Here is a 25,736-nt window from a genome sequence, read left to right on the forward strand (position 1 = left end):
ACTTTTTCCGTTTTCTCTACTGTAACCCAATTGAGCTTGTTTTCTTTCGTTTTCCCCTCATCATTGCACTCGAACAATGACAATTCTTTTACTTCCAGATTACAATTTCATTTTATGCTCGAATTCTATCGTAGAACTGTAGCTGATGTAATGTGTAATGGGGAGGAAATCTAGAGGGAAGACAGTTAAGTGTGCTAGTGAGGCTTCATTGTCCTTCGAACCAGTAAACGGAATGGAGTTCAAAGAATCAACAGCAATTCCCAAGCAAGTCTGCAGTAATGCATACTTCTGCTTACCAATCGTCAAAGCAAAAACGTTTTCTTCTGCGCGACTGAAATATCATGGCTACTGAGGCAAAGTTTAAACATTGGACTTAATTAAAAGAACTCCTTCAAATTCTGAACTTTTTTGGCCTTCTTCAGTCCTCTTTGCTGAAAAAAATTTGCCATTTAGAGATATTCTGTCAACATAACCGAAAATACGGTTCAATCAAGAAGCGAATCTCATCCTCTTGAATATCAGTTTTTTTTCGACATTTTGTTTGGTCGAAGTGCTCCACCGTGCACTGCAACAATAAATGGAAATAATTTTATCAGACGAAGGTGTGTAGTGCCTTATGTAGATGGTGGTTCAGTGGAATTCTTTGTCAGTGATAGGATTTTTGGTCCCAATAACATGTTAGTAGGGGCAGACATCGACACTAACTGTCTCAGTGTACTCTTGTTGCCATCGTTAGCTGATGCGCTGCCTCTTTTCTACAATAGTATTACGATGTTACCGCAATATCTTTGTTGCAAAGAAGATCCGGATGGACTGCCAGCCAACCTAGGCCTGCAAAGATGACAAAGTGCGGTACAGGTTCGACGGTTATCGCTACACAGAAGGTATAAATAAGCGATCTCCGAAGAGAGCAAAGATTTAACCGGTACTTGATGGGCCGAACCCCCAGAAATAGTACCGTTTTTCTCGGCCAGATTCTTTATTCAACTGTACCGAAGACTGGTCCTAGTTTCTTTCTCCTTTCCCACAGTGTTTTTGCTCCTTAAACGCTGAATACGATGACTACCGCAAGATCAGGTCAACGTGATCGCATGAGCTCCACAATGCGTCGACTACACTGTATAGGCAGGGCGACTGTGCAGATAGGAACTGGTGCAAATACTTGAAGATACTACTTTGGCACTTGCTGATCCTTCCTACTCTATAAAATACCACATATCTTAAGGTCTCCGCTGCTCTAACCAAGGCAATGAACCCATCACGTTTCGATAACTCTGTTGTTGGTAAGCACCAGAATATATTGCCATAATCGATCGTAATCCTGTGACTAGAAGCATTCAGGTACACCGGTGATTTCATGCGAACGTGATCGTATCCACGTAGAAATCGCGACGGCTCGTCCATTTGCCGGGAAAATCTTTGTCAAAGGTGAATATTCGAATAGCAACTGCGTTCGGTCCTATATAAATGGTGTCCCAGCGGCTCGAGAAGGTATGCTTCCTACAAACGTGATCTGTGTGCCTAATAACTACTCTGAAATGATCAATTGGTTAAGGCCGACAGAACCAACAAGTAAACGGCAGTCCATTAAAATCGGGAGACAAAACCTTCGAATCAAGCGTTGAGAATGCGGAAAGTAAAGGTAACTACTTTTGAGCATTTCAAAGAATAGGAAACGCTGCCAAGTTTTGTCGAGTGGGTTGACTCCAGGGCGCTAATCGCGAATACACTATGAGGTCGGTTTGTGCTGTTGCGGCAAAGCACATTATCAGTATCCGGAATTTCACCAGATTTGAAACAAATCAGTCAGCAAAGCTGTTCATCAGGAAATAATATCCGTTTTCTACCGTAACGCTAATGTACATATGCGCGTGTGAAGGGTGGCGGCGCTTTGTGTGTTCAATCAGGTCAGCCCAATGCGCATTAGATTAAGGTATTGAAATTTGGGAGAACGTGATTGACAAGCAGAGGAAGGTTAAGCGTTGTGGCAGGCCTGTCGCACTCTTTAAATACGAGTATGATTGCACACAAACATTTCTGAACTGGTCTTTTTTGTTTATGATCAATTTTACTTGAAATTCCGTGATTCGCAATGAAGATGGGCTTTCACACGAGTAGAAGAAACTTTTAATGTCATCTTACGTTTTGCGAGTTCTACGTGAACTGGGATGATTAACCTCGACTCAAAAGTGGCTTGCTACTTACTCTCGAATTGGACCAAAATGAAGCTAATTTTTTGGAAATGGCTTTAGTCGACCTGTATGAATCCCAGTCACTACACTGTGGGCTAAGAGCAGAAACAAGACCGCCTTTGATCCAGAATTCCACTAAACACGCCGCGTTGCACCACGTGGCATCCTCTTAAGTAGGAAGATCTGTTAAAAAAAAGACGATTTGTTCTCATGTGCTACACTAGTTATAAAATGTGCGGTTTTGCATAGTGCAAATAGAATGCTACATTTGTGATATGCGGCTAGAATAATATGTTCCTACGAAATTTGATGGGACCCTAAAGATGCGCCACAGTACTTGTCTGTAGTACCGCAAAAATGCCGTTACTTTTCAAAGCTTATTCACATATGAATCTCATGCAGTCACAGTTCAAATATTACTTCGGGAGGCTAAATTGATGTAATCTTCCTAGCCTGACCGGTTAGGCGGATTTTGATGAGACTATGAATCTTTGAGGCTCTAAGCTATACATAATAGGATAGTGTTCGTTGTTTCTTCTCTTATGCATCCGCATCGGAATTATTCATCATATCATTCATGTGTCCATTTATGTTTCAATGACTATCTTTCATCATTTCACGCAATAACTGATAAGCTCTGCTTATTCTCTTTTCTGTTTTTTGAAGATACTCGTTAGATTTTCACTTTGAAAGCCAGGGAAATTGACGATGTTGGGATGTCTCCAGCAAAATAATGGGTTCGAATTGTAGGTTATGATTCGAAATTTCATTGTTGGTTTCCTCAGAACCTTATCCATCGGTGTTACCTGAGTAGGCTGCTGGGAAGACCTCATTGATAGTTGTCTGCTCCTTCGCGCATGGGGCACGTGTACAAGGATGGGGTGGGTGTTCCAACGAATCTCGTAGGAACAAACACTGGGTGGGGCCGTCCCTTTCGCTTTTTTCGGGGCATTCAGGGGAAATTGCGCCTAATCCCACTTATACTCCCAATTTACCCTTGAATCCTACCTTTTCCTAGAGAAATGAAAATATCGTCAGTTTTGTGGTATTCTGCCTTTAAAGAATGAAGAGTGTTTGAAGATTTCAGATTCGCAGAGTTTCGGTTAGTAAACTTCCGATTTTCAGATACCGAGACCCACTTAGATAGCTCGGTATGGGAAACAAACGACGAAGGTAAAGTGCAAGACACCCCACATGTGTTCGCCCCCGAACAGGCCAGACGGTTCACCAACGTCGGCGGAACTCTTGAAAGCAACAAAATGGAACTTGCTGAAGTCGACTTTGAGAACACGAAAAGCAGTGGCCATTTGACAAATTCGAAGTGGTCTAGACGTGGCGGTGTCAACCCCACCGTTAGTCGCCCTGGAAACCAGTATATCGATGCTTTCAGTAGACCATACAGCAAAACGTCAACAAATTCGGAACAATCCATTTTACCTTCAGCCTTCCCGAATCTAAAAATTTATTCTCCAAAACCAACAGTGGATGAAGAGGACTTGCTGAGCCTACATTATCCAGGACCGCAGGGTTTTGTAGGTGGAAATTGTCCGATAAAATGTGAGCCGTGTGCGTGTGCCTCAGAAAAGCAACCACTAGAAAGGACGAGGAGGAATATCAACAATGTCGAGTTGACTGTACCGCTCGGAGCATGTAATGCGAAAAGGGACCGCAAGGTGAGCAGTACAAGTTAGGTGGATTATGGATAGAATTCAGCTGGAGACCATGTCTTATAATTTGTGGGCCTCACCGGCACTGAAAAATATACTTTTTGGAGCCCTTTTTGGAAGTTGAAAACTCGAATCTATCCTTCTGTCTGAAGTGTTGTCCGAAAATCTAAGAAAAACGCTTATTTTTTTCATTGTATCCTTAGAAAGTCTGCGCAAACATTGAGAAAGTGTTACTTCAAGGCCGAACTAAAACGTCGTACAATTTCGTACTGCGTTTGGGAAATTAGGAATTTCGTTATAAACAGCGAAAGTGCCTAAATAGAAATTTCTTGAAGAGGCATTATAGATTGTCAAGCAAGATGTTGTAGAAAGTTGGCGGTACATTCCATTTCATCTTTTTTGCCAGGTGTTCCTGCGTGAGTCTCTTACTCAAATCATATCTTTGTTGAACCGCAGCACCCTACATATTCGCCAGACTGCATTTGTCTACCCGGATGAAAAAACTGGAATCTGGACTCCAGAAGTGCACTTCTACATCATCTCTATCTGCTGTAATCATGCAAACTTGCAGCTTTCTCCACCTTCTCTCGTTGTCTCATTCGTCGCGGTGATCTCGTTCCATGAGTCGTTCATCACCAAACTCGACCGGGCCTACCACATTCAGTGTGCTTATACTGAATCAAACAAAAGCATCAGCACACACCTGGACGTAGGGTACTGTATGCAGCTCTGAGCTGTGTCACATGGAAATAATCATATGCTTGCAGAATGGCGGCACCAACGGATCTCAACACAACAGCATCTCCACCTGTTTGTGGATATCATATCTCAAGCGCTGAGGGCAAGACAATCCAAAATGTTCGAGTGGGAGACAGAGTGAAGCACGAATGGACGTGCAGAACGGCGGTCCCGGGTGAGTTGCGACTACGCCAGTACTCATTTTCTACATCGCATTAAAGCTCGACAGTTCACCTTTTTATTTGATTTTGTTCTAAGAAGCGTGCAATTAAGGGATGACTGAAAAGAATTTAAGTTTTATTGCGCTATATCTGACAAATCTTTCCTTCTGTTTATCCACAAAGAGTGTGTTGGAAAACACATAAATAAAACTGATCGTTCGTTCAGGTGTCGCCTAAAGTAAATAAATAAACACTATGAGTTTGGGAAAGTGAACGCAATTTGTTTTGTCGCATTTTTAATGAAACTGTTTCAATCTTCAAAGTCAGTTGGAATATAGTGACTTTTAGCTCTCTATTCAATGATGGTTCATTCGTGTTTCGTTGAGGATGGCGCTGGCCAGCGTTACGAAGTGATCGACGAATTTGGGTAAGAGAAATCAATAGGAGATGGAGAATTGATTATACTTGATTGCTTTCTATTACCTGACGGAGAAATTTGAAATTCATAATGTTTGCAAAAGAATGCAGAACACGTCTGAATCCTTGATTCATGGTGCAACATATTTCCGGTGTTATTCTAGTAGCGCAAGTAGTTGGCTTGATTTTGAAGCGATCAATTTTTTTGATTGAACTTATGCTGATGCTTGTCATATGGACAGCACTTGCTAGTGACTACTACAAAAGAATAGGTTGAGTGAGACGATACCCACAAACACTCCATGATAGAAAGGCTATGAAACAGACAAAATGTCTATGTTTTGTAAATAGTCGACAGACCAATAAGATACGGAAAACCTACACATTATGACATATCTGATTAGGGAAGGATCAAAAGATGATGTGCTCAACACTCCCGGATTTTTCACAACACACTCTACAATCCATGCCAACCCTGAAGGGTTGCCACATCCTAACGTCTCGCAAAGCAGTAACAAAGTCTGTGCCCTGTGTTTTATTGGCTCTTGCTGAGTTGCTCAATTACATGAGTGGCTCTTCTTTAAATAGAACAGTGGAACCTTTCTTCCGATCGGAGTTGGAATTGCCAACTTAGGCAAATTTAATTCTCTAGACCTTATACACACGTGCAGGCTTTCGGTGGAAGTTCTTCTTACTGTTTTTGTGTTTTTCTTTTCCATGTCGCTTTTTTTCAATGAAGAGGATGATGTTGAGCTCGTTCGCAGATGTTCTCTGGACCGCTACATTCTCAACACGCCGTCATATAGCGCAGATGGGCTGACAGCCGAAGTAGACGCACTTATGATGAAATTTCCAGACAAGTAATGTTCCCACAAATACCACAAATTTTTGACTAATCTCCGTTTAATTGAAAAATTAGAGGAGAATAGAATTCTTTAAACAGACGTGAAATTCAGATCTTCTGTGGACTTCCAGTGCGCCATAAAAGTCTGTTCAAAAATCGACTTGAACTGCACGGCAGTCACGGTGAGTATCGAAAAAACAAAGATAGATCTGCAATACTAATTTAATGAGAATCGAACCAGCCGTTATACATATTATTAGATAAGCCCTTCACATATTACTGAAAGACAATTGATTAAACAAAATATCAGAAAAGTTTACACAAGAAAAAAGTATGACATTAGGTTAAATCAGCCGAGTCCATCCTGGTAAGGGAAACCGCGAGAAAACCTTGATAAAGCTCGCTGCATGCGTATTGCTCTTTTTCGTCTTCTGCACGTTTTGCTCGCTTTCACAACCATCAAAAGCCGCTTTAAGAATGATTACTTAGAATTGTTTTTCTTTGCAAGTTCACCTTAGCAGAATTGTGGCATGTGTGTGATTCAAGGCGTCTAGCTATCGTTTCCAGCCTCCCGACTGTTCCTTAAAGGAAGTGCCACAGAGAAGACGCCGCGATGTGACTACGGCCGGGGAGTCCATGACGTTACACGCGAATTCGCTGACTGTTCTCGACGCAGATGTTGCTGAAGGTATGAGCGGGACCTCGCTCAATATTTTATAACGTTGAGGGACACATAAGCATGTGAAAATCATAGTTTCTTCTTCTTCTTTAATCTGCCAAGAGCGCCTCTCTTTTTCTACGTCAGTAATTGATTGTAGATGTTGCTAAAGAAAATGTATGAGCTAAAAGCTGGTCCTCTACCTCTCCCCATTCTCGTAAAATCACGAAACGATAAGTAACTAAAACACCCAGGGCACGGAAGGCAGCATTGTACCTCGCAGATTCGATTTTCTACGGATGAAGTTTTTGCGAAGATGAAAAAAACATAGCACTCCACGTAAGAGACAAAAAATCTAAATTAAAACGTTTCCAATTGTTTATACGTGGAGGTGTTAATATTTAAAACCAAAAATCTTAGATTGTGAAAAAATTATTCGCTTTAGAAAATTGATAATGACTTTGTGAGCACACTGAGAAATACTTTGGACTTGTTTCGTAGAAGGCTTGTTATTTATGTCCCATCTGAACACCAGAAAAAAGGGAAAAGGATTGGAGAGTGGAAAATTTGTACTCTTGTCAATTATATTCTCAGCTACAAAATAGTGAAACCTAATTGCTTTACATCAACTATGACCCGAATTATGAGGAATTATTTGAGACCATATATTGACCTTTTTAATGTTCGAGCAAAAGTCATAATTTCAACAAGTTCTCCCATTCAAGAAAAATCGGTATTATATTTCAAAATCGGTATTTCAAAAACTAATTACCATATATGGATAGAAGGTCTAAAAAAACCACTGCGTTCAAAGTTTCTCATTTCGAGATAGTCTGAGTAAAAATAATCAAATAAAATAGTGATGGGAAAATACGAGCACTTTGTGTAGCAAATGTTCTTACTCAACACTTCTAAAATTGTTCCTCAGAGTGCTCTTCTTTCAGAGTTATTGACGATCTTCTAAATCTAACAATATTGACACAATCTAAGCATATTTGTTAATTAAATGTTCTCAAATTAGGTGCAAATTTACGAAAACTGCGTGATATTGAGTTACTACTAGCCTTTCAGGCGGAGATCTAGTTTTTTTTTCCTCTAAAAGAATTTCGATATAGTGGTGCATCAAAAATTGGATTTCCTACTTTCATCCTTGTGAAACACATTTTCTGTTCTCGGTTCTCTTCTTCATGATAATGTGCAACTTCCAGTTCTAGAAAATTGAACAGTGGAAAGAGCGTCTCAAGAACATGCTAGTGGTAACTGCTTTTGCGCGTCCTCACCTTGACCTCAGCAGCTTTGAAGGAATTTCTAAGGAATCCTCTTTTTTGGAAATAAAACTTTTCATTTACACCACTTCTACAACAATTTCCAAAACAAAATGCAAACTATTTTCTTAGATAAAGGCTATGACTTGTTTCCTGCACCATACCAGCTTCCGAGACGAGAACTACTCGTTTTCTTTCTTCTGAACTTAAAAAAGACAATAATGCAGAGACTTCGGCGGATAAGAAGGAGATTAACTAGGGAGAATTTTTGGAGAAGATGACATAAATTGCTTGGCAGATCAACCTAGTCTAAACCGGTGATCTCAAGTTCCCTAACCTTCCACCTTTCAGGAAGGTCTTACTTTTTATTTTCAGAAATCCCTCAGCTGCTGGGCTCCGAGACAACGTTGCCTTACGAGTTTTGTTTCTCTGTGGCAGGATTCGCAATTCTCATTTCTGCATCGACGTTCCTCACAACTGCAGCATTGGGTGTCGCGGGAGCAAACCTTTACATGAGATCTCAATCGAAGTGGTAACTTCCCAGTAGATTAGCTTCAGGAGCATTTCCTGTTCACTTCTCTAGGCGAAGAAGAATCTCTGCTTTCAATTACAGCAAAGAAGTTATCTCCTTTTCACTGCTTTATATGAAAGTTTAAGAATGCACTTTTGTATTCTGTATGGATGGTGGAAGTGTTTTTGTTCATTAACTCTTCCATTTTATAATATCTGTGATTTTTCGCTTGTCTTCTTGCCGGGTATTACATGAAAATTATTAAAATATTTGTTGCTGGACGTTCCATCACGAGCTTTATCCAGTTTGCACACATCTGATGTTGAGATGCCAGTAGTCCATCTCCTGTTTTCTTGAGGTTCTTGCTTTTTTGAGGTTGTATCGATCTTCTACAAAGGTATGCAAACAGCTATACACTATTGGTCGAATGAGATAAAATTTGAATCTGAATCTGTCCAAGCAGATATCAGGATATTCGCAAGAGTCGCACATTCGGACTCGCTTTTCATTTTCTGCAGTTCGTTGAAGATTGGTTCACATTTAGGGGCCTCAAAGAGAAAAGGCTCAAAAGCAGCACACCGCGAATCTGTGGTAAGGAGCCGCGAGCAAAGGTAGAGATGGGATTGCAGGATGTGGGATTCGGGTGATCCTGCTCATCTCTTTTTAGTAGTAAAAAACGGCGTCGAAACCGCTTCAGTTCCCACGGGTACGTTAGGACGTCCTTGAATGTACATGTTCCGGTCACTTCTGCAGCCCATACTCTGGTTTTACTTGAATAGTTTAGTGTGAAGACCTCGCGCCTTGGTTGGCACTAAGACGGCTTCGAACCATTGATCGTGAGGCTACAGCGGACCTCTAAGCGACTGCGCCACAACCGCTCCAACCCAAATAGAACAACCAGTATTTATAGTTGTTTTAGGCGTATAAATGAATAAATAATGAATCAACACTCTTGAACACACAAAAGCGTTATTGCATCAAGAAAACATAAGAGACCTACAGGTTGAACATACGTAACTACGTAGCGCAGTAGGTGAAAGGTTCCGATGTCTACGCGACAGATCGGAGGTTCGAATCCGCTTTATTGCAAACGCTACAATTCGTCCTTTCGGGGTCGATGTAAGTTGGTTGGCTTGAGGCTGAAAACTCTCACATCGGCTAGAGCCGCAATTCATTGTAAGGCCGCACGCGTTTGTGAATCTCAAATGATTTCGAACTGGAGTGAACGCGATGACGCATCCCAAGCGGATTGGCACCAGACACTTTATCCACTTTATTTTTTAATCACTTCTCAATGTCAGGCTCGAATTAAATAATAGAACCAAGAAGGCGTGCAGTTTTTAAGCACAGAAGTTATAGGTTCACATTAATACATGTATTAAATAAATGAAAAAATGTGATATCCTTCGTCCTACAATGTATTTTTTGATGACGGCGTAAAAACAAATCCTCCACTTTGTCCTTAAATTTATCGGCAAAAGTATCAAGTTATGGTCACCTCACTCGGGCAGACCTTCTTGCCGTCTTCTTCCATTATGAATTCTATTTTACAACACTGTAAAAAGATAACGCCAGCACTGCGTGATGCAATCAAAAATTGAAACATTTGAATGCGTCACTAATGTCTGCAGTTTAATTAATGGCATTTGACTGTTTTCAAAGAGGTCGGGAAAATCAGTTCAAAATGTTCCGCGCTTCTTAATAGCTTCTTAATAGCAAACTGCAAAAGATGACATACTGAAAAGAATCAAATCTGCGACGTCAACCTGATCCTCTTCAGCAAATTAAAAAAACTAATTCTTCTCAATAAAACCATCCTGTCCTACTTTTTTTTTTTATTTTTTTAGGTTTTTTTTTTTTGGGGGGGGGGGTGAATGGGGGGGGGTTTTTCTTTTTTTTCTTTTTTTTCTTAAAAAGGGGGCCCCCCTTTTTTAAACCTTTTTGATAAGGATTCCCCCCCCATACCCCCACCCAACAAAACCGCATCTGAATCCTATTTCAAGTACAAAGATCCAAGTTTTCCAAGTCGTTTTTTCAGGGCGATTAGAAGGAATTGAGCTAGACGATGTTCATACTCATAATCTACACCCCAAACTCTATTTATTCCCACAGACACACTTGCATGGTCAGTTTCGTGATGCACTACCTTTAAAATGTAACAAAGACTAGGTAATCTCAGGTGGATCCTGGCTACTCCTTTCTTTATCGTGAGCATGTACGTCTGACCGATAAAAGAGAAAAATGCGCTTGCCATTGATCCATCTTCTATCGACGCGACAGCGCATTAATGCAGAATTCACAACGCATCTCACTTCAGGATAGTAGATTTATGAGCACCATTGCTGCCTATGTAGAGATTATCATATTTAGAACTCCAGTGACCCATTCTTATTTATTGCTTACAACACTTTCTGTTTACTCTGTATTGGGCCGGAGATAAGCGTGCGTATAAGATAAGCGGCAATGAATTGATTGGTGACAAGCAGTTCAAGGGCCGTTCATCATTTCAAAACATCATGTACCAACAAATATGTCGACTATAGCGACCTCCTACTTATACCTCCTACTTGGCAGAGAAACTCTAACAAATCTTGGCAGCGCCGTCGTTTTCTCAGCAAAAGTCTATCAAATTTGCTTACTTTGCTTAGCAGATATTGCTGAGGAGTTCAGAAATATTCGAAAATAAACTATTCCTAGGTGCTTTACAAAAGTTTTGCTGCCACTTTATCTTCGGCTACCTTCACCACATTCGCACACATACGTCCTGTAGATGTTTCTGTATAAGTTCTGATTCAGTTGTCCTTTCTTTATTGCCTATTTTACATTTTTAATCTTTTTAATCATTTTTAATCTCAAGTACCTTTCAGACCGAGATGTCCTTCACTGTTTTGCGCGATCAAATTGAACAATCTGACAATATCTTCTTAAAGATGCCACATATATTCAAACCACTGCAGACGGTAGGTTTGTTTTCATTTTGTCTTTTTTATTGGGACACAAAAAATCCTTTTAAGGACTAATGGAGTTAAAGGGACTTGATAACCAGTGACTCTGTTGGCTTTTTCCTTTCTTCTACACATTCTTTTGTGTTTTTTCACTCTATGGTAAAAGATTAGTATCTTTTATGTGCAAAATTCATTCTTCTGGTAGAAAACACAAGAAAAAACTATGCACCAGCGTTTATAAAAAAACAAACATTTTAGAGATAAACATCACCGGAGGTACTATGTTGCAATATAAAAAATTTCTGAAACACTTTCTGATCTCAGGAAACCGAAAATACTAGTGAGCTGAGACAAGATTAAAGTAAAAATGCTCTGAAATTAGTAATGCAGTGCCTGCAAGACCTAAAATTTACTTTCCTCGTTGAAAACATTTACCTGCTCGGAACTGAGTTAGAAATGTGAGCGAAACTTTTCGTAAAGCAGTGCAAAAGATAGCGAGCGTTGCACTACAGTCTCTGCAGACTCCTAACAGCAAACAAACTACTGACGTTAGGAGAGGATTCTCACTTTCTGAAGTCGAATAGTCATACAACTTTTGTATACAAATATTTTAACGACCAAGCATTGCTCTTGCAGTGTTAATATTCGATGAAGTTAAAACCATGTTATGTGATAACGAACTTATTTTTTGTGTGCATGTCTGGATGTCACAAAATGGTGCAGTAAGATATTCCCTACATTATTGGTGTACGAATCTCAAAACAGAAAAAAAGAACTTTGAGGAGTTGAGATGTAATGAAGCAGGGAGGAGAAAAAGGGATGTTAAATTGATGCGCCACATCCCGAATATGAGACTTGGAAGCATTTAGATGAAGTTAAAGGCGGCTTATCACGAAATTGAACTGTTACGGAAACCGCACAGAAAACATAAACTTCAGGGTTTAGATTATGGAAATGAGCGTGGCTCCGCTCAAACACCCCTAATTATCCTAAAAACGGCATGGAAACCGCTATAGTTTTTCTTTTATAATCCCTATGATTTACGTTAGAACGAGTACAATTGTACCCGTTCCGGTCCACTCAGCAACCTATTCATTTGTTTTACTTGAATAGGCTGGTGAGGAGGCCTCGCTAATCTTTGACCGCTCTCTCGTAAAAGCCGCGCGTTGCAGCTGATTTCGTAAGAAGGAACAGCGTCTTCTTCTATTTTTTTTACAATGATTAGAAAAAGACTACGGTTTCCATAATCTAAAAGCCGAACTCTAGGTTTTTGCTTGGATTTCCGTATCTCCTCAATTTCAGGATACGGAAATGCTTGCCTTCACACTCTCTTTTGTTGTTAACCTTTTCACGGAGCCATGCATATACAAAATTTAGTTGCTGAAGACAGATATAACAAGATCGTTGTACTTGATACCTACTTCTACTCTGCCCTACTAATTATATCCAAGAAATAAATGGAAAGAAAATAGAAGGAAAAATCTATATAATGAAATGCGCGCGACCTTTTTTCCGGTTTGTGTTAATACTCAGTAATATTCATATACAGTTGGTTCCTCTTTGAACTGATCTGCACAAAATCAGTCCTCAAGTATTTTGGAACTGGTTGTTACCTTCACAGTCGGTCTCGAATGAATGGTATTGATCTTGTTGATTAAGTGTGCGAATTGACGGCTCACTCCCCCAAGAGTTGCGGAGACAAACAAACGTCGACCACCTTCCGAGAACACTGCTTGCAGCCGTCGCTGCTCGAAAAGAATTCCAATTGAAGCAATGGAAAAATGATAAACGAACGAAATTGCAGTCACATTCTCTACACACTACTGAGCATCTCACGTTCTCCAAATACCCAGCTCTACTAGGAAACTGCTCTGTAATGGACCACTTGGGTCAACATTTTCGACCTTCGACAACCTCGGCGCACTAATTCGGATTTGAACAGCACACTAATTCTGTTATAAGCGCTGCGCAAAGCACTGGAACTGACTTATTAGCTGACACTTCGTCTTCTTTAAAGCTTGAAGCGGTCCAGGTGTTCATACCTCCACTCAACTAATTGACGAAATTCCAAGTTTTACTTGCTCAATGTATAGCTGCTAAAAAGCGAAGAAAAGTGTCTAACGATCGTTAAAGCTCGTATCCAACTTCGACCAGTTTTTTTTTAATCTTAAAGAGATATTGTGCCCCCGTCTCTGCACCACACTCAAAAGAAAAAGACTTTGGGAAATTGGGTTCGCAGTAGAGTTAGTGTTAGAATTTCGTCTCTATAGTTGGATAGACGTTTATTCGGACAGATTGTGAATCCTACGGTCTCATTTCAGGCTTTGAAGGCGATTTGGCGAAATGTCAGCCAATAGATCAGTTTTAGCACCTATGGTATGGCTCATAAAAAGTCAATGGAATATGCGTCTTTGATTTAACAACGTCTTTAATTTCAGTTAAATGCTATAATTCTTGCAATTTGCGTTGGGTCCACATCTGGCACTGAGAACGGTGTTTTGTGGTTTATAATTATCACCTCGCTGCTGGTGGGTCTTCTTCCATTGATTCGTGTTTTCTCTTTCTAATCCACCCGAAAATATTTTGTTTCCCATGGAAAAATCGTCACAAATGAAGTTAATTCTTATGGGAGAAACGAATTTTTTGTCGTCACATGAACTTCCCTTCAAACTACTTCAAAACAACACTTTACTAAGAAATTGAGGCAAAGGACAAACGTATGTGTCTTAGCTATCCAACCAACTTTATTTTCAATGAAGTGTGAAAGAGTTACAACTTTTGCAACCTGATAGAGTCCTGATTATTACTATAGGCTGAACTCTTGAAGTTTCGCATGCAGTATTTTATTTTTGCAGTCGGAGGCCCTCCAATCACTTGGTTACAAGCTATTGCTTGGGGAAGCCTGCCCACCATAATGCGATAATATTGGTTTTTCCGTCATCAAAAATCGAAAATTGACCTTCAAGTGCGAGATTTCTCACCTAAAATAAGCATAAACTTTTACTCGAAAAAAAAATTGAACACTATCTATCACCGTGAAAAACTCCAGTAATGTTTTCTTTGACTCCAGTAGTTTTCATACGAGAATAACACAGCAAAGGAATGGTGCATTCAACAGTTCCACAACTTTGTGACGCTAACATTAATCCTAATAATAATAGTAATTCAATAATTATCAGAAGCAAGACTACAACACGTGTGAGTTATTCTGTCTGCAGATCTCCGCTTCTGCTACTGTAATCTTCGCACTTGGCTTGCAAGACTCGATAATGGATAGTTTAACAAACGGATCTATTGCTTGGAACCTTGTGGTGAGTCCTTATCTCTTCCTGTTTGTTGTATGAAACTTGTGAGTGAAAAGTGTAAATTTAGCACTTGACGCGCCTGCTTTGCGTAAAGCTGCATCATATCGCAGCTTAGGAGTGAGCACCGTGATGTTGGCGACGGCGCTGCACAAAATGAAATTCAATTGATAAGGACCATGTAAAAAACACGACCTCACACCTCACGAATCATGATTGTGATTCCACTGCGCGCAAGTGGTGGGCCTGCCTACGCTTAATGCAATCAGTAGCGGAATAGATTTAGAGCTTTCGCAATCCTACAAATAATCATGCTATATAATAGACTTATTCATTTACGTGTGTTTGTGTGTGTCACGAAATTCCAGAAAGAAGTGAGAGTGAGTGTTCTAAAACGTCAAACTGGTGTGTGGGGGTGGAACGGGTCCTGTGGCGTCGAAATGGTGCGCTGGTGTCAGAATGCGATAAAATTGACAGAGGTGGGTTTCACGGCGTCAAATTGGTGCGCTTATGCCAATGACAGTAATAATGGAGTGGAGCGGTTCTCATAGCTGCGAATCGGCGCGCCGGTACCAGAGGGGGGGGGGGGGGGGGGGGGGGGGGGGGGAGAGAGAGAGAGAGAGAGAGAGAGAGAGAGAGAGAGAGAGAGAGAGAGAGAGAGAGGAGAGAGAGAGAAAAAAAAAAAAGGAGAGAAAAAAAAAAAAAAAAAAAAAAAAAAAAAAAAAAAAAAAAAAAAAAAAAAAAAAAAAAGAGAAAAAAAAAAAAAAAAAAAAAAAAAAAAAAGAAAAAGGAAGAGAGAGAGAGAGAGAGAGAGAGAGAGAGATAAAATGGGTAACAATGTGGTAATATAACAGTACGATGATGACGTTAATATCATTTCATGTTAGTACACTATTCTAGTCTAATTGTTGTGGAATACATGTAGCCGTAAAAACAATTTTGAATACTCCAAATGTAAAACCAACGCCCTGAGGAAGCCAACAATGAAATCATCACTTCAATCCATCATCATTTCATGAATGCTTAGATTAGAAAATGTACAAATTTAATTTTAAAATGCCACTACATTTAATTTTTATTGATCAGCGAAGGCGGACGAAGCGTGCACCACAAGTCTGATGTCCGGCGTTAGTCGTCGCTCTTAAAGGCATCACCCCACGAATCTGAGGTGGTGCAGATTTCAGGTGGAGTATTCGTATACGGGATGGGAGACTATGGAGAGGCGGGGGGGGGGGGGGGGTGATTCCGTCCGTTTCTTCCTAATTGCCGTAAAAAACGGCCTGGAAGATACGGCTTCAGTCGCTCTGGCGCACTATTTTCTACAAAGAGTTCGACTGGAGCGCGCCAGCGCTTTGTGTGGCGCCGCATCTTCCGGGCCGTTTTTTACGGCAATTAGGAAGAAATGGACGGAATCACCCCCCCCCCCCCTCTCCATAGTCTCCCATCCCGTATACGAATACTCCACCTGAAATCTGCACCACCTCAGTTTCGTGGGGTGATGCCTTTAAACAACAATTCGTGGAGCCCTGGTCTACATAACGCACGTAAATCAATTCTGGAGGGTTCAATCTAGTTGAGGGTATGAGAGATAAGTTGAGTCGTTAGTTACAAGATGATCTCGAAAATGATTGAGCGCTGCAAGCGCTAAAAGGAAAGTGAACGCTACTAAGGCATTTGCGAGAACGCGAGCAAGACTTGTTCATTACTACGACAATACAATGACGTGGATATGGTGTAATTAGCGCGAAATAACCGAAATTCCTTCCCCCGTGTACGATTCCTGAGATGATGTAGATCATCCATTCAATGTGGATCAACAAAATAACATTTGATTTCTGGGGAAATACAGTCACTCTTCCCTTCAACAAAAAGATACCAGTCACGAGTTCCAGGAACCAATTCAAGATTACATGTCATGGCTTTCGCCTTAGCCGTGTCGTGACTGATTGGGTGTTCATCGTTAGCAGACCACTGTTGCTCAGATCCTATGCAGTTAGCTATCCTACACTTCGACACCGCTTCCGACTCTTTCCATCCATGGCACCTTCTTGACTTGGGGCCGATGGAATCCGAAAAAGCTCATTCGTCTAGTTGGCTTCAGAAATCGACAATAGTCTGGCGTAATTTGAAGTGGAAATAAAACAAAGCAATGGCGTGACCAACATTTGGTCAACGTGTCAACCAAAAACAACTGCAACTTATAGATTATGCCTGCGCCTAGATGAATAAAAGTAGATGTAGGTCTTCTTGAGACCTTCAACGTGCATCCATTGAACTCGTAGATGTGTCAGATCTGTTGCCTGGGTTGTATGTTGGAGAACAAGTTTCGATGGATAGTTAAGCAGTAAATTTTAATTTCGAGTGTGCTAAAGCGTGATTTTAGGCCGATTCTGCATTAACTTCCTTAAGTGTCTGTGGTCGGCTCTCTTGGGAAGTCGTACAACAGTTCTACCTTTTTCCGATTTTCGATCAACTGTGATATACAAATAGGAGAAATGAGCGCCATTTTCGAATGGTAATAATGGAGTTCAAATGCATGGGAAAAAATCCGCTTAGACAGCTGCAGGGCAAAAGTATTTTATAAGGAAATACTACAGAGTTGGATAAAGTGCGTTCTTCAAATGACGTGTGGAAAATAGTAATCTGAACATAATTAATTTAACTTGGAGCAAAAATTCTGGACTGAAATGGTAAACGAACATCTCAGTAATTTTTGCGAGTGATTACTAGTTTACCCAAAAACTCTTGCAAGATATTGAACGGCGGTGAAGAGGTATCGTTTTTATGCGATCTTTTACCGAATATCGAAAGGATGGGTTTGGGACAGTTCAAAAGAAGCGTTTGGCTAAATATTCGTGTGCTTTTCAGTAGTTGGCAGAATTCGGAACGCAGTTAGTAAATTTCACAGCGAAATCACAGCAAAATGCTTATTACAATTCTAATACTCAGAAGCCTGCCAGGTGTAGTGCAGCGGTTAGAGGTTCCGCTGCTCGCACGGTCGATCGGAGGTTCGAATCCGTCCTAGTGCTCACTAAGCCTTTCATCCCTCCGGGGTCGATAAACTGCTACCAGTTGTCTGGAAGGATGAAAAACACTGACTTTGACACATCGGCTAGCCCCGCATGTCATTGTATAGGCCAGTTACACGTTCGTGAACCTCAAGAGATTCTGAATTAAAGTGGAAGCGGTGTCGCACACGCATAAGGTTGTCGAAATGTAGCTCTAAATGTCAACACTACTATGGTTGTGGAACGTTGCTTTGTTGGGTCATTTCGGACGCAACCCGTTTTACGCGCTTTTATTTCGTCAATCTTATAGGTGCAAACATTTGCTTCATCGGATTGACGCAGTCATCATCTATCGACATCGACATTCATCTGTATGTAGCTTGTCCCACAGCGAACTAGTAGAAAAAAATCTGTCGAGAAATTCCCCTGATGCAGTCACAGAGGAAGGGGAAATAAGGTATCCGGAAGATACCAACGATTATCTGTAGTACGAAAATCTGTATATGAATCCGCATGTTCGAAATACAAATATCAATTGATTGACGATTCTGCTGAAAGTTTGCACTAAGACACTGTAGGAAACTGGAACAGGACACAAATTATAGGCTACTTTCTATCTTCTTCCCGGACATATCGATTTGCCAACATCTCTTTTGTATCTCTCTATGCATAATGAAACGTCGACGACGGATTTCTTCTCTTATTATAGATGCGGTAATCGTTTTGGGCAAAATATTAACAGGATTCTATTGACTATCGCTATTGCTTAACAGCATTCCATTGACTATCGGCTTCGCATAAGCAGGGTCAAGAGTGTGATGGTGGTCAATGGAGGGTTGCATGATAATCATGACAAAATATTACGTAGTAATTAATATTAAGTAATTAGTATACTATATTAGATAATCATATGCACTATATTACGTAAAATAATATTAAATGACTACATAAATATCACCTTTAGTTTTCGGCATAGAATAGTATCGACATTTTGTTTTTAAAATGTATAATGTTTGGCAATGTAACAATGAGGCTTCGTAGGTTCGACACCCGGCTCAGTAAAACCATGTAAGAGTTCGAAAAATGAAACCACTTCTAAAAGATGACGAATTTAACTAAACGCAGTGTTAAGCAGTTTAAAAGTGGATTTTTTTGGAATTTAGTGATCAAAATAGATCAGATTTTGTCCATATTGTTAGCTCTGGAAGATGGCGAATAACTTCCTCATAGGAGAACCGACAGAAAAATTTTAGATCCTTTGTCCTCCAGAGAAGAAGGATTAGTCTAAAAAACAGTAATATTGGTGTTTCTGAATGATTTCTCAAAATGCCACCCCATTATTCTGTAATGGGAAAACCTACCAAAATCCCAATTTTTGCTCACGCACCGAAAAGTGTGTGATCTTGAATAAAATTCAATAACTCAGAGAAACTTAGTACGAAGCATAGTATCCTGCAGTATGTTGTATCCGGATCTCCTCTATCGGATGCTTCATCACTAAATTTCCAGCGCCGTTTTTCCAAATTTTTGATGGGATAAAAATGGGAAAATGGCACTTTTCACATTTTTGTCTCATTAGAAATCCAGAAAAAAAACTAGCAGGTGAGTAAGATCACCTGCTAGTTTTTTTTTGGATTTTAAAGGGATCACACCACGAATCTGAGATAGTACGGATTTCAGGTGGAGTATTCGTATACGGGATGGTAGATTATGGTGAGAAGGGTGATTCCCTCCATTTCTTCCTAATTGGCGTAGAAAAAACCGGCCTGAAAGATGCGGCTTCGAGCGTTCAGGGGCGCTATTTTCTACAACGAGTCCGACTGGAGCGCGTCAGCTTTGTGCACGCGCCGCATCTTCCGGATCGCTCTCTACGGCAATTAGGAAGAAATGGACGGAATCACTCCCCTCTCCATAATCTACTATCCCGTATTAGAGTATTCCACCTGAAATCCGTACCACCTCAGATTCGTGGGGTGATGCCTTCAACCCTCTGAACACTAGATGTAATTAAATCATTCAGTTTTTGGAAGTGGTTTCAAACTTCTATCTTTTTTGCAAAAATTTGGCTCAATGGAGTATCGAATCTGTGTCGTTGTCTTTTTCATTGTCATTGTTCTCTTTTTTGGTCGTATTATTTCCTTTAATCAGCATTTAAAAATGTTAAACAGATTCTAGAATGTAAAGAGAGTAGAATAAAAATAATAATATTTCAATATCAATATTTCAACAACATTTCAGCAAATTTGCTCCATCTACTACTCGATATTCTTTTGCTTCTGACAGTTACCGATTTCCTCATTTCCCACTTGTTCCTCGGTTGATTTTCAATTTTTCTTTTTCGAAACACATGAAATTTCCAAAATGTTGAATTGGCGGCAACCTACATAGAACTGTCCTCTGTCACAGGAACGTTGGAGCAGAAGGAGAAGAAGAAGAATGGAGAGGGAGAGGGTCGTGTTCTATCACCACAATTGACCCTGTTTATAAGAGTTTACTTGCTCAAGGATAGTGATGAAGACGTACATGTATTGGCTTTTTTTCTGACACCTATTAATATTATTCAACAGTAAGATAACAAAATTGAAAGAAGCATAAAGCTTAGCACTCCTTTTCAGGAGCTCATTTATTCCTTCGTTTTTGCCGTGCTGAGTGTTGTTTCTGTGTGGCTTTCCTTCGGTTTTGCAAATGGTCATCTTGGCGGCACGTCGGCTGGTTACATAGCGACAGGAGTGAGTATTTTTCAGAAAAAAAACCAGTGTTGAAACGAGTTGCTTTTAATCCCAGATTTGCATTTCTGAGAAATATCTTCTTCTTCATTTCATTTCGCAGCAAAACTATACAGCTGAATCAATGGAACGAAACAATTTGAAGTCTGGTAAATGTGTACGACCAATTTTAGTTTCTGACACGCTGGTGAACACTTCTATCTGGGTTCCGCTCTTACTCCCACGATCATTGAATGACAGTCGGCATAAAACCTGTCTTAAAGGGTTTGTTTGACGCTGCGCTTACCACGGTTTATCAGTGAAAACGTGTACTGGGTTCTCCCTAGTAGAAAGGAAAACCTGCAGACTTCTTTTTTTTTGTTTTCTCTGATTTTTCTTCTTTCCCATATGGTAGTGCATGACTAGGATTACACACTGCCAACAATCTCTCCTTCCATTAGTTTTATTCCTTTTTGCTCTTAATGCTCTTCTGAGATATCAACTTACCTCCAAGATCATAGTTTACACGAGGTTAATTTCTGAGTCAGGAAAAGCCACTGACCTGGAAAAGTCATACATAATTACGCCATAAAAAGGTCAAGCATTGAATCCCCGCAAGCTAAAATCATGGAGATTTCCTAGAAGCAAAACAAACGATCAAAATTGCTCTGAAGTCAACCAGGCATTCCATCTTCCGGGATAGATGAACTAGTTATATATAAATATAGATAAACCGGACTTACTTGGGAAGATGTAAACAGAATTAGCACCTCGGTTCGCACTTGTAAGCAGTTGTATAGACCGAATACGCGTTCAGAAACTCCAAGTAATTATGAGTTAAAGTGGAATTGGTGCATTGCGAGCAAATTGACTCAAAGCTGGTGAGGTTCCTCACGTATGTGGAAATGAAATCGTACAGCATGCACGCTAGTAAATTCTACGAAAGAGCAGCTAAAGCATTAGTTTTCCCCAATATATGGTGCTCTAAGAAAATAACCACGCACTACTTTCACTTCATCTTTGGACTTTTTTGTACAGAAATATCCCCCCGCCCCCTCCCTCCTCCTACCCTTCTTCAATCAAAATCCTCCGTACAGATAATTCTGCGACTGGATGTCAAACCAATACACGTCCAGGAAATAGAAGTCACCCACAGCTAAACATTGCGTATCGGTTAAAGGCAGCATACCACGAATCTGTACCTAGTACGGATTTCAGGTGGAGTATCCGTATGCGGGGTCGTAGATTATGGAGACCGGGGTGGTTCCGCTCATCTCCCTGAATCACTGCAAGCAGCCGGCCCTTGAATGCTGTTTTGTACGACGATTTCTATTGCAGCGCGCCACCCTTACACGCGAAGCGTCCCTTACTGCCCATCGGGGCAGTCCGAATTGATTTTGGACGAATCGTAGATCGAAGGCGGCGCGAGGATTGGAGCGTCGCAATAGATGGTGTCGTACACTACAGCATTCTGGAGGCGGCTGTTTGCAGTAATGCAGGGAGAGCAGGGCGGAACTACCGCCGTCTCCATAATCAACGACTCCGTATACGGATATTCCACTTGAAATCCGCACCACCTCAGATTCGTGGTATGCTGCCTTTAACATATAACGCTGAAGTTCTTTAATAGTTGTTTTGCTATCTATGAAAAACAAATAGGTGTTCTGTGGTGCCTGTCAACAATGCGGATTTTGAACGAGTTTGAAGGCATCACATCACGAATCGGGTGTGGTATGGATTATTGTTGGAGTATACCTAAATCGGGTCGTAGATTATGCATACAGCGGTGGTTCCGTTCATCTCTCTTTGCATCACTGTAAGCACGCCAGATTCGTGGGGTCATGCCTTTAAAACACCTCCACTATGGATCGAAACATGCGTTAACCAGATTTTGATAAGACCTACAACAACACTACTTACTTTACTACCTTACATTTACATTAACAATAGGATCACTTCGCATTAACTTCGTGTTTGATGAGAGGATGATCAAAGAACGATAAGAAATCAGATAAAAAAAAACAGAAATTTAGGATGAGCACCTCTTTTTTGACGAAATGCTGATTATTTCTGTTTACTTCCAAAGGGGCGATTTTACATTCTTGTTAGGAAGAAATCAAATTAATCATCATCCTACATGTCAAAAAAACATTCTCAGCACTTGTATGCGCAGTTGGAATTTGACTACTGAACGCTTGTGAAGAATCGAGAGAAAGAGTGGTGCAGCGGATCCTACAATTGAAACAACGAACTCAACATGAGCAATCACTTTTCCGCATATCATCTGCACTTAGTTTGTTGTGCCCTGGGTCCGCATCAAGAAAGGGTGGCGGAAATCGGTGGGTATGACTTGGACATGGCTGCTTGGTTCCGAAAGAGCTGGGAGCTAAGTCAGCGGATGGCATAAGCCCTTCCATAGACCCATGTGAGGGCGGGGCCAGATTCTAAGCTCCTACATCAACTCCCTTTTCTGAGGGCCTCTGAGCTGCCCTCCATTCCTCACACCGGGCTAAGTCCCGTCTCTGCAGGATCCTCCACACTACCCAAATACTGCACTATAACAACAGCACATGTTTTATGCTTAGTAGCACTACTACAACGTTGTTACTTGTCTACACAACAACACCAACTGCATGAGTAATACGACAAGTAATGCAATACATACACAGTGATAAAGGGATTGGTTAAGAGGTTATTTCTATGGAAACATAGTTTTCAACTGAGGTCAGTTCCTTTAACACAAAATTGACGTGGTACGGAATCCCCAGACAAGGTATAGTGTTCTAGTTGTAGATTACGAAATGAGCGTGCCTCCGCTCATCATTCCTTAATCGTTGTAAAAAAAACGGCGTGGAAGACGGTCTTTCCAACTAAATCAGTTGCAATGCTCCACTTTTGTGTGGACGCGCCGCGTCCACAAGAGGGCGATCATAGAGTTTAAAGGTATCCCCCCCCCCCCCCCGAACCTGGAGTGGTACGGATTTCCGGTGGAGTATTCGTATATGGGATCGTAGATTATTGAGAGTAGGGTGACTCTGTCCATTTCTTCCTAATTTCCGTAGAAAACGGCCCGGAAGATACGGCTTCGAGCGTTCCGGCGCACTACTTTCCACAAGGAGTTCGATTGGAGCGCGCCAAAAAAAACTAGCAGGTGAGTAAGATCACCTACTAGTTTTTTTTTTGGATTTTAAAGGCATCACACCACGAATCTGAGAGAGTACGGATTTCAGGTGGAGTATTCGTATACGGGATGGTAGATTATGGTGAGAAGGGTGATTCCCTCCATTTCTTCCTAATTGGCGTAGAAAAAACCGGCCTGAAAGATGCGGCTTCGAGCGTTCAGGGGCGCTATTTTCTACAACGAGTCCGACTGGAGCGCGCCAGCCTCGTGCACGCGCGCATCTTCCGGGCCGTTGTTTGCGGCAATTAGGAAGAAATGGACGGAATCACACCCCTCTCCATAATCTACTATCCCGTGTACAAATACTCCACCTGAAATCCGCACCAGCTCAGATTCGTGGTAAGCTGCCTTTAAATGGTTTCCAAATCATATTCGAAATTACACGAAAACATATTTCAAATCCAGGTACGAATTCAAATTTAAACGCAGAACGTGCAAATTCAAAAGTATGGAAAAAGTATTTCAAAGTAAAACCGGAGCCCCAAGTGCTGGACGCAGGTCTTTACATACCGGGCGGCCATTGGAGCGCACTCCTAGGAACAGACCAGCAGCAATATTCACGTCTTCGCGCCGACAGAGTGTACTGAGGCACTATACGGTTTTTGACTTCTACGTTGTATGGCCATGTTTCGGAATGTTTCGGAGAGCTGCAAAAGCAACGCTGTACAAGTTACAGGTTCAATGAACAACTAGAAATTCATTTAGGCGTAACAGGGTCAGAACGACCTGAAGCACGATGCAGCTGCGTAAGGGGCTGTGCTTGAAGCGAAAGGATGCAGGCAGCGCTGGAATCGAGATGAGATCATCGCCAACTACAGCGAGGAATGGTACTAGCGAGACACTCACCACGATCCTAACAGCTACGCTCCACCACACCATTTCGAGCGCAGCCGCTTACGTAACAACACCGTCGTTTTGACCCTACTATGATTATCGTTGTTTGCATTGTTCATGTCGTTATTGCGGTAAAAAGGATAAAGTGTCTAGCACTAATCAATCCGCTCGGGATGTACCACCACGTTCATTTCAATTCAGAATCGTTTGAGGTTTATGAACGTGCAACTTTCCTCTATGCAGTGACACGCAAGTGTGTGGCGATAAAAACACTAATTTATCAACACCGGTGAAACCTCTTACCAACTGTCAGTAAGAAGTTCCGTTATGGCTGCAGCATGATCGATTCCGCCCTAAAGGCGATCCAGCCTTTCGTCCTTCAGAATCGATAGTTTGGTACAAGACTTGTCTGAGAGGTTGAAAACAATTACTTGAAACATCGACTTGCCCCGCAAGTCATTGTACAGGCTAACACGCTTTCCAAAACATCAACTACTACGAATTGCAGTAAAAGGCTCAGGCGTGTAGCGCAGTCGGTAAGAGGTTTTGCTGTCTGCACGATCGATCGAAGGTTCGAACCCGAAACATCAAACATTTTATCCTTCATTCGTTGTTGCAATAATTTGACAATTGGGGTCAAATGAACTTAGCAAAATCCTGCACAACTTACATGAAACTATAGCAATACATACATATGTAGTAATGAGATGCATACAGAGGTCGCGACTATCCTCAGAAAATACCGCGCAGCTGTGCTGATTATACCTATGGTAGGAACTGTTGAAAAACGCACCAAAGGAAAGACAGCGTTGTTGCAAGGATGATCACTATATCTCTACCCAACCAGAATAATGATGAATTCTCTTCTTCCTAATAACCTATCTTCAATAATTTTAATCATTTTCAAAACTATGTAGCAACTAACTATTTTCAGAAGTACGACCATTCACTTTCAGCTGTTTTCAATAATACATGCTGGTCTTTACTCCGTTCCATGTGGGATTATATACGATTCCATGCAAACCAATGGTGTACGTCAAGATACAGGTTTCGACGTCCTACCTGCCCATCCATTTCATAACGCTCCATATCAGGATCTTTGAATAATAAATAACTACTTTTATTTGCAAATTCCAAAGAATACATCTCAGTAATTAATTAATAAGACACATCTCTCAGTAATTCAGACAGACAAAAAAAAAAACTACGCGGTTCCGACCGAAGCGGTGTGAAATGCAGGAAGCAAGAAAACTATAATTTGGAAACAACTGGCAATAGGTTCTCTACATCGAAGAAAAAGAAGGATCG

The 25,736-nt window shown here is 41.0% G+C and overlaps 1 protein-coding gene across 2 annotated transcripts; it reads left to right on the forward strand.

The window, feature by feature from the left end:
* Positions 1-839: 839 nt before the first annotated feature.
* On the forward strand, positions 840-25,531 carry RB195_021008 (uncharacterized protein; the record flags this gene model as incomplete). Of its 2 annotated transcripts, XM_064189621.1 has the most annotated exons (18): positions 840-884; positions 1,226-1,283; positions 1,342-1,491; positions 1,556-1,642; positions 3,318-3,865; positions 4,431-4,573; positions 4,627-4,772; positions 5,107-5,185; positions 5,580-5,694; positions 6,587-6,707; positions 8,318-8,474; positions 8,998-9,064; positions 11,151-11,231; positions 11,321-11,413; positions 13,837-13,926; positions 14,617-14,709; positions 20,324-20,437; positions 25,385-25,531. In XM_064189621.1, the coding sequence occupies 18 exons, from the start codon at positions 840-842 to the stop codon at positions 25,529-25,531; spliced, it is 2,334 nt and encodes a 777-aa protein (XP_064045501.1). The 2 variants fall into 2 exon arrangements, with proteins under 2 accessions (XP_064045501.1, XP_064045502.1); XM_064189620.1 differs by lacking the exons at positions 5,580-5,694; positions 11,151-11,231 and adding an exon at positions 6,132-6,201.
* Positions 25,532-25,736: the final 205 nt, after the last annotated feature.

Source organism: Necator americanus, chromosome II (assembly GCF_031761385.1).
Source record: "Necator americanus strain Aroian chromosome II, whole genome shotgun sequence".
In the NCBI taxonomy this organism is placed as follows: Eukaryota; Metazoa; Nematoda; class Chromadorea; order Rhabditida; family Ancylostomatidae; genus Necator; species Necator americanus.